Genomic DNA, 9491 nt, shown 5'->3' with positions numbered 1-9491 from the left:
GTGTTCCATGTATCAGTAGCCTGCTCTTTCATTGCTGCGGAGTTTTCCACTGTGTGACTATTACACGATTTGTTGATCCATTTTCTTGTTGATGGACATTTGCTGTTTCCACTTTGGAAGGCTCTAGGAAGGGGAACATTCTAGTAATATCCTCTGATGACACATGTGTGCATCTCTGTTGGGTACATGCCTAGGAATGGAATTGCTGATTGGGGGAGTCCACATGAGTGTGAGTGTGTGCACATGCCCACTGCATGAGACCATGCTGAGGAGGAGTGCCTGAATCTGAGGGGGAAGGCAGTCAGAAGGCAGCGGCCATGTGTGCCAGAAACCGCCTGTGATGCCCAGGGCAGAGCCCAGTCCGGTAAGCGTTACATAAGCCTGGACCTCTCCTGGGGAGGCCAGAGAAACTACTTTATTCATCAGGTACAGGGTAAGAAATACTCCCATAGACAGGTGGGCAATCTGAGGCCCAGAGAGGGCAGGGACTTCCTTGAGGTCACACAGCAGAAAAATAACCCAGGTTTCTGATTGCCTATGCTAATGTCCTCTTACCCTCCCAGCTCCACTTCCTCCAGGGATCCAAGAGGCAGGAAGGAGGCCTCAGGTGGAAGGACCACAGGGCCAGGGCCCATCTCTCATTATCTTTTCAGGCACCCCCTTATCTCCCACCGTCCCCCTAATTCAGGGCCCACTTGCCATAGGTCCCTTCTCCCCCCATCTCCCCTCATCCCCGTCTCACGGATCTTCCCATCTCTCGCAGTATCTCCGTCTTAGGGCCCCTTCTCCCACAATCTCTGTTTCAAGGGGCTCCTCCCCCACATTGCCCCTATGCCAAGGCCCCTCAGAATCCCCTGATTCAAAGTTCCCGTCGTGCCCCACTCAGAGGGTTCCTCTCCAACAATGTCCTTGCCTCTGGACTCCACCATCCATGGCCCATGCCTTTTTTAAAAAAATTATTTATTTTTAATTATTTATTTATTTATTTATGACTGTGTTGGGTCTTCGTTTCTGTGCGAGGGCTTTCTCCAGTTGCGGCAAGCAGGGGCCACTCTTCATCGCGGTGCGCGGGCCTCTCACTATCGCGGCCTCTCTTGTTGCGGAGCACAGGCTCCAGACGCGCAGGCTCAGTAGTTGTGGCGCACGGGCTTAGTTGCTCCGCGGCATGTGGGATCCTCCCAGACCAGGGCTCGAACCCGTGTCCCCTGCATTGGCAGGCAGATTCTCAACCACTGCACCACCAGGGAAGCCCGGCTCATGCCTTTTGACACCTCCAGGACTTTGCCTGTTACGTCTTCTGCTCAGAGCACGTACTGGCGGGTTATGAGTGAAATCACTTTTATTCGTGTTCCTATGAGGAAACTCCAAAGCCCTCATAACAAAAGTCAAACCCCAATTTCCCCAGGTCGGCCCTGGAAGAAGGCAGCTGGACCTCTGCTTCCAACTCTCTGCTCCCCAAGATTCATCTTCCTCTTGGGGGCTCTTCTGGTTACCCCTGCTGCTCCCATCACTTTGAACTCAGGTGCTGTTCCCCCATTAATGCTCTGGGCTAACTGTGGACTCACAGGCCCCCCCTTGATTTCCTGAAGCCCAGCTCGACCCAAGTGGGAAACCTGAACAAGCTTCTACTAAAAGCCTGGGGCTGACAAAGAGGAAGTAAACGGTAACTAGCCAACCTGATCTTCAAAATATGGCTCATTCGGTTTCAGCTTGGGACCCCCCCTGCCACGCGCACACAGGTGGTCTCCCTGCCTATTGCGCCACCAGCCCCTTCGACAGGGTCATCCTCCCCACCTTGTGGGGATGCCCTCCAGCAGGCCTCAAAGCCCAAAACCAAAAGGAATGTGATCCTTGGAAGACAGAGTTGGAATTAAGAGTCACCTGGATATCCCAAGTGAGTATTCTCCTTCAGGCCCACCCAACCTTGGAAAATGAGGTCCTCAGTCTGTGTAAGGGAGCCCAGGCTTCCCAATACTTCCACACGCATTTCTTGAGGCATGCTGGTGCACCCTTCTTTCCCACAACTCACTCAGGGGCAGGGGCAAAGACTGAGAGAACTATGGCTGTGAGAGCTAGGGGAAAGAAAGGTCCATGTCTCAGATGCCAGCCACTCTTTGGGACATCCAAGGGGCCAGCAGCCCCTAGTAAGTTACTGTTAAGTTTGAGAAGACTGAACTCTAGAAATAATCGTAACAGTCATGATAATGTAGTGGCAATAATATGGACTACCATTTACTGAGCAGTTATAAAATATCAAGACCCTTTCAAGCACTTTCCATGGACCATTCAACCCCATCTCAACCCCATGAGTGTGGTACAATTACAGGGACGAACAAAATCGGACTACAGGTTGGATCTGTTTCTTTTACTTTAACCTTTGCTTCTCATTGCTTTTGTTCACTAAAAGGATACTGTCTATACATAATGGCCTGCCTCGGGAACCCTGCCCCTCTGCCTGAATGTTAAACCAAAGTGCCTTTGTTCAGGGAAACATCCTGACCCTGTCCACCTGTGAATGGCTGCAAGAAAGAAGAAATTAACACATCCCCTCCCTGAGGCTGGCCATTCCAGGAGATATTTGCAAGACTTACGGCCTTTTTACTTCACTTCCTCACCTCCTCCCATTCTCTGTTCTATAAAAGAAACTGGCATCCAGACCCCAATCAGATGGTCTTTTTGAGATACTAGTCCGCCATCTTCTCAGTCTGCCGGCTTTCCGAATAAAGTCGCTATTCCTTGCCTCACCACCTCATCTCCTGATTTATTGGCCTGTCCTGCGGCAAGCAGAGCGAGCTTGGACTTGGTAACAGTACCACCAGGATCTTCACTGTCCAGTTGAGGACACCGAGGTTCAGGGAGGTGATGAAGTCAACACAGCCTGAATTTTGACCTCTGACCCCAGAATCCCAGCTCTTTGCGTTATAACAACTCCGTCTTTTTAAAAATTCTCACCCCTTCAATAAAACTAGAAGAAAAGAAAGTGATAAAATGAAAATAAATCTCAACCCTTTCCTTTCCCCCACTTCCCTCCGTCCTATCCAAAGCAGGGGTTATCCCTAGGTCCCTAACCCTAACCCATTCATCCTTGGGAGCCCAAGGGTTGTGGGGGGAGCTTTGCCCCCTACCTTAGATGCCCCCGCTCCAGCAACCATGGCCCCATCACTAGCCTCTTGAAGAAGGAAGAAATAGGTTCCCACAGATTCTCTACAGTCTCGCTATTCAAAATGTGGGCCATGGACCAGAAGCATCAACATCACCTAGAAACTTGTTAGAAATGCAAATGAATGGTCTCACCCTAGATCTGCTGAATCAGAACATCTGCGTGTTTTAGCACGTGTTTTCTTTTATACCTTCTAGAGTCAGAATGACAGCTCTACACGGTCTCCATCGTACCCTGCACGGGGAGTACACAACGTTTTCTGACTTTAGAGCTCCGGCTTCTGACTTTAGAGCTCGCATAACGCCCTGACTCCTGACAACCCACCTTCCCCGACTCCACGCGTCCTGCTTCTGAAACTACAACTCCCACAATGCCCAGAGGCGTCACTTTACGCGACTACATCTCCCAAGGTGTTTCGCGAGCCATACCACCATCATGGCACCCACTCTCTCCGACATCATCGGGACTACAACTCCCACAACGCTCGGCGGCAAAACTACCGCCCCCAGAGGCTCCAGACCCGCTACACGTCAGCTCCCGCTCCGCTGGGTGAGGCCAGGCTCGGGCGGGTCCCGCGGGGTGTGCAGGGCCCCGGGCTCGTTACAGCCGTTCTTCCCCTCATAGCACAGACATGGCGGCCGAGAAGGACCAGCAGAAAGATGTCGAGGTGGAAGGGCTGAGCGCCACGTGAGCAAGCTGGATCTAGCCCCCCTGACCGAGACCCGGGAGTCCTGGTCCCCCACCCCTTCCTCCCTGGGGTCCTAGAAATCCCGGCCTCCAGACACATGAGTCTGGGCCCCTGGTGTCCTCTTCGAGGACTCTGGAGTCTGGCCCTCAGCCCCTTTCTCCCCGGGGATCCAGGAGTCTGGGACCATATCTTCCCCAGAACCCCGGAGTCCGGCCCCCCTCGGTCCTCTTCTTGCTCGAGGGTCCGGGTTCCATCCCGGTCTATCGCTGACCTGGCCCCGCACCCACCAGGACCCTGCTGCCGAAACTGATTCCGTCCGGCGCGGGCCGTGAGTGGCTGGAGCGGCGCCGTGCGACCATCCGGCCCTGGGGCTCCTTCGTGGACCAGCGGCGCTTCTCGCGGCCCCGCAACCTGGGCGAGCTGTGCCAGCGCCTCGTACGCAACGTGGAGTACTACCAGAGCAACTATGTGTTCGTGTTCCTGGGCCTCATCCTGTACTGTGTGTGAGTGCCTCTCCGGCCTGGCCCCGCGCCCACCAGGCTGCCAGACCCGCACTGGCCGGCCCCGCCCTCAGCATCCGGCCCCTCCTCTCACTGGCCAGGCCCCGTCCCCATGGGGTAGCTCTGCCGGACCTTTTGACCCAAGGGCCAGGTCCCTACTCCCGCATCAGCCTGGCCAGGATTCAGTGTAACCAAATGTGACCTAGACTTCCCCGGCCCCAAGGACGTAGCCTGTCATCCGCCAGTGTAGAAGGTCAGGGCCTCCTTGTCTGGCCCAGTCCCAGCTGCCTGACGCATGCCTCCCTGTCCTCTTCCAGGGCGACATCCCCCATGCTGCTGGTGGCTCTGGCTGTCTTCTTTGGCGCCTGTTACATCCTCTATCTGCGCACGTTGCAGTCCAAGTTTGTGCTGATGGGTGAGAAATCCCCTGCCCTCCTCAAATCCTGGTTTCTTGGAATGCAAGCCTTTGACTCCAAACCTCAGTCCTTGTGAACCCAAGTCTGCCCAAGCCTAGATCTACACTAGATTCCCCAAACTCAATCCCTTAAAGTCTCAGACACACCGGATGCTTCCACCCACTCTCAGCCCCCCAAATTGCTATTCCCCAAGCCCAGAAGATATCCCAGAACCCACCTCCACCTGCTCCTGTCCCTTAAACCTCCTCCTTCCCTCTCCCTCCTCCCTAACCTCCTGCCAAAGGCATCAGCTGCAGGTACCCACATTGGACACCAGGTGGCGACCTTACACTGGCCTATATCTGTGCTCCCCTTTCCTGCTTCCTGGGGTGGAAGTGGAAAAATCTTGGGACTTCTCAGAGAGGGAAGCTGAGGCCTGTGGCTCATGTGGTCCCAGACTGACACCAAGCACCACTGAGAAGAAAGAGGGGCCTGAGTTCCCAAGTAGGGGAAGCTCAAGGTTTGGAGTGGGGATAAGGGGGAATTGCGATCAGACAAACAGGTAGACCTAAGGCAGAATCCTTCAGAAGCCTGCCAGTTTTGTACATGACAAAGATGGTATGGGTGGAGGGGCATGTCGGGCAAGCCCAGGGCATGGAGGGCACGCCTGGAGCATAGACATGACGTGGCTTCAGCCACTGCTGCCACCAGGACCTGCAGACCCGACCTTCCAGTCTGCCTTGAGAAGGCAGACATCTGTACAGCCCTCCCTCAATGTCCACAGGGGATTGTTCCAGGAGCCCCCGTGGATGCCAGAATCCACAGATGCTCAAGTCCTTTGTAAAAAATGACGAAGAACAATGATCCATGGGTTTCCAACCGAGGATACAGAGGACTGACTGTATTGTTTTGTGAAATCATCCAGGGAATTCCCTGGCGGTCCAGTAGTTAAGACTACGTGCTTCCACTGCAGGGGGCCCAGGTTCCATCCCTCGTCAGGGAACTAAGATCCCACGTGCCGCACAACACGGCCCCCCCCCAAAAAAAAAAACGAAAGAAAGAAAAATCATCCAGTTTCTCGGTCAGCCACAAATCAAATCAAATTCTTGTGGAATAATATGCAGACTCAAAAGACACATCCACGGGTCAGACTTGGCCCTTGGGCCACCAGTTGGAGACTCTAGGTCTACGGGAGTGCAGGTTGGAGCAGGAGAGCTGTAGTTTAGAGGGTGGCAAGGGGGCTGAGGAAGGCCCCTTGTATTCCCACGGACAGTGGGTGGGGACATTGGAGACATGGGTGGGGCCCATGGACTTGGAGGGCCTCGGCACGAGGAGTTTAGATCCTGAGGCTCCCGGAGCTTGTGACACCAGATTGGTGAGGTGGGGGTCTCAGGGGTTACTCTGGGAGAGGGCACGAGTATCGGAACAGCTGCCCCAATGCCGTCTGCCCCCAGGCCGAGAGGTGACCCCAGCCCATCAGTATGCTCTGGCTGGGACCGTCTCCTTTCCCTTCTTCTGGCTGGCTGGCGCGGGCTCCGCCGTCTTCTGGGTCCTGGGTGAGTACAGGATCTGGGTAGCGCTGTGGGCAGTGGGGGCCAGGTGAGGCAGTCAGGCCCTGAACTGCCCGTTTTCCTGCAGGAGCCACCCTCGTGGTCATCGGCTCCCACGCCGCCTTCCATCAGGTGGAGGCCGTGGACGGGGAGGAGCTGCAAATGGAACCTGTGTGAGGTGGCTTCACGGACCTGCCAGCCTCCCGAGCCAGCTGCCCTGTCCCCGTTCACCCCCGTCCTGCTCGGTTCTGCAGGTCTGGCCAAAGGCCCCCTTCCCATTACAAGCCCAGGGAGGGACTCCAACTTTGGAAATAAAACTGTTAACAGTTGTTCAGCAAATATTCTCCCAGGGTCTTCTGTGGGTCTGTGCCGGGTGATGCTGGGATCCTGCAGAGGCCAAGAAGGTGGGGAGCGAGTGGGCCGCGGGCGTGGTGGGAGGAGGGTGGTGGAGAATAAGCAAGATGGATAACAAATATGATAGGACAGCCAGCGATGACAGGTTCTTAGGAGGAGAAACGAGTATGCCGGGGGCCCCCGAGACCACCCCCATATCCGGTGATTTGCTAGGAGGACTCAGGACTCAGTATCTAGTTGTACTCACAGATGTGATTTTTTTTTTAAGCTAATGAATTGCCACTTACTGGGGCTTTATTTTATTTTATTTTATTTTTAATTAATTTATTTTTGGCCACGTTGAGTCTTCGTTGCTGTGCGCGGGCTTTCTCTAGTTGCGGCGAGCGGGGGCTACTCTTCGTTGCGGTGCGCGGGTTTCTCATTGCAGTGTTTTCTCTTGTTGCGGAGTACAGGCTCTAGGCGCGCAGGCTTCAGTAGTTGTGGCACGCGGGCTCAGTAGTTGTGGCTCGTGGGCTCTAGAGCGCAGGCTCAGTAGTTGTGGCGCGTGGGCTTAGTTGCTCGGCAGCATGTGGGATCTTCTCGGACCAGGTATCGAACCCCTGTCCCCTGCATTGGCAGGCAGATTCTTAACCACTGCACCACCAGGGAAGTCCCCAGATGTGATTTATTATCATGAAAGACTATGAAGCAAAATCAGCAAAGGAAAAAGGCACATGGGGCGAAGTCCAGAGGAAACCAGGCACAAGCTGCCCAGAGTCCTCTCCCAGTGGAGCCACCTGGGTTGAGTGTAATACCCCCAGCAGTGAAATGTTGTCTTCGGGGAAGCTCATCAGAGACTTAGTACCCAGAAGGAAAGCAGTTGTTCAGCATAAACAACATCATTTGCACAAACAGTTTAGACACGAAAGCCACTCTTTCAGGGAGAGGTGAGAACCTTGCTGAAACCCAGGTTCCCAGATGCCAGCCAAGGGCCACTATGCAAGCAGGCCTCTCTAAGGACAGCAGTCTTGGGCCTACTGTGTTAACTCTTCCTCATAGAGAAAGTTCTGGAGATGAGTTATAGTTTAAAGAAGACCTCCCTGAGACGATGTTGAATGAAGACTTAAATTGAGTGAGGGAGCCGCCGCAGATCTTTTGGAGGAAGAATGTTCTGGACAGAGGAAGCAGCAGGTGCAAAGGCCCAGAGACAGCACTGTGCCCGGAGGTTTGAGGAACAGCGAGGAGGCCGGTATGGCTGGTGCAGATCGCGGGGTGGGGGGGTGCTTTGGTTTTCCTGAGTGAGGTGAGAGTGACACAATTTGCTTTTCACTGTAACGTGAAGGCCGCTGTGTGGGACCGCTGACAAAAGAGAAATGCACGTGGTAGGGAAAGCACTTGGCAGGTGTGGCAGCAAAGTGAGGTGACAGATAGGGTCTGAAAAGCTACTTCAGATGGGGCTGGTCTGGGAGCCCTCTCCAGGGAGGTGGCATTTCAGTGAGCTCTGAGGAAAGCGGAGCCAGCCACAGGAAGAGCTGCGGGCCGAGCGGCCTAAGCAGAGGTACAGCCAGTGCCCAGGCCTGGCAGTGCCATCCCCCGGCCTCCCCAGCTTCGTGTCTCATCACCAAAACTCACCGGTTCATCGTTCATTCAGGGCCCGCTGAGTGCGCCACATTGTTCTGGAATCCTGTCACATATGGAGGCCACGAGCCACATGTGGCTATTGAGCACTTGAAGCATGGCTGGTCCAGATTGAGATGTGCTGTGAGTGTAAAATACCCACCAGATTTCAAACAGTTATTAGGAAAAGGGTGTAAGATATCTTGTTAATAATTTTGTATATTGGTTATGTGTTGGAAGGATAATTTGTTGGATATGCCAGGGTAAATTATTATGTTCACCTTTTTCTTTTACTTTTTAAAATGTAATTAGGTAGAAAACACAGGGGACTTCCCTGGCGGTCCAGTGGTTAGGACTCCGCGCTTCCACGGCAGGGGGCACAGGTTTGATCCCTGGTCAGGGAACTAAGATCCCGCATACCACGCGGCACGGCCAGAAAAAAACAAAAAAAGAAAATACAACATTACATCTGTAGCTCATATCCTGTTTCTACTGGACACACTGGCTTAGATGCTGGGGAACCAGCAGCGCCACAAAGAGACGAGGCCCACATTCATGAGCCAAGCAACAACAAGCAGGAAGCTCTCAGCGAAGCCAGTGAAACAGGTGAGGCTGGTGGGTAGCTGGGGAAGGAGGGACTCGCTTAGAGGGGAGGCTGGAGGGGCAGGGCCTTGCTGGGCAATGAGGAGGAGATTGCCTCTCAGAGGTCTGGGGGAAGGGTATTCCAGCCAGAGGGAACTGCAAGTGCAAAGGCCCTGAGGTAGGACCTGCCCAGTGACAAGGCAACGCTGTGGCTGGGGTGATGGGAGTGACGTAGGAGATGATGGTGGGGAGGATGTCGGGGACCAGATGAGGCCGGACCTGCAAGCCACGGGAGATCTTTGGATTTTAGCTTAAGGTAATGTGGAACCGTGGAAGGCTTTTGAGCAGGGGAGGGACAGGGTCAGGTGTGAACGTTAGAAATATCTCTCCGAGGGACTTCCCCGGCGGTCCAGTGATTGGGACTCCACGCTTCCACGGCAGGGGGCACGGGTTCAGTCCCTCATCGGGGAACTAAGACCCTGCAAGCCGTGCAGCACGGGCAAGAAGAAAAAAAGAAGAAGAAGAAAAAGAAATATCCCTTCGGTGTCGTGTGGGGGATGGGCTGGGAGACCAGGGTGGATGAGCCAAGTTGGGGAAGATGAGGCAGGGACGTGGAACGGAAAGGACGGACGGGGAGGCAGATTCAGGAAGACAAGGGTGGGCGCT

General features: G+C 54.3%; 1 protein-coding gene across 1 annotated transcript; it reads left to right on the top strand.

The window, feature by feature from the left end:
- The first annotated feature begins 3669 nt into the window (after nt 1-3669).
- On the top strand, nt 3670-6632 carry RABAC1 (Rab acceptor 1). Its single transcript, XM_059903887.1, has 5 exons — nt 3670-3847; nt 4139-4351; nt 4666-4763; nt 6198-6299; nt 6382-6632. The coding sequence occupies exons 1-5, from the start codon at nt 3792-3794 to the stop codon at nt 6468-6470; spliced, it is 558 nt and encodes a 185-aa protein (XP_059759870.1). The 5' UTR covers nt 3670-3791; the 3' UTR covers nt 6471-6632.
- Nucleotides 6633-9491: the final 2859 nt, after the last annotated feature.

The sequence above is a fragment of the Balaenoptera ricei genome, chromosome 19, assembly GCF_028023285.1.
Source record: "Balaenoptera ricei isolate mBalRic1 chromosome 19, mBalRic1.hap2, whole genome shotgun sequence".
NCBI classification, from domain to species: domain Eukaryota; kingdom Metazoa; phylum Chordata; class Mammalia; order Artiodactyla; family Balaenopteridae; genus Balaenoptera; species Balaenoptera ricei.
This window is presented reverse-complemented; position numbering and strand designations above follow the sequence as displayed.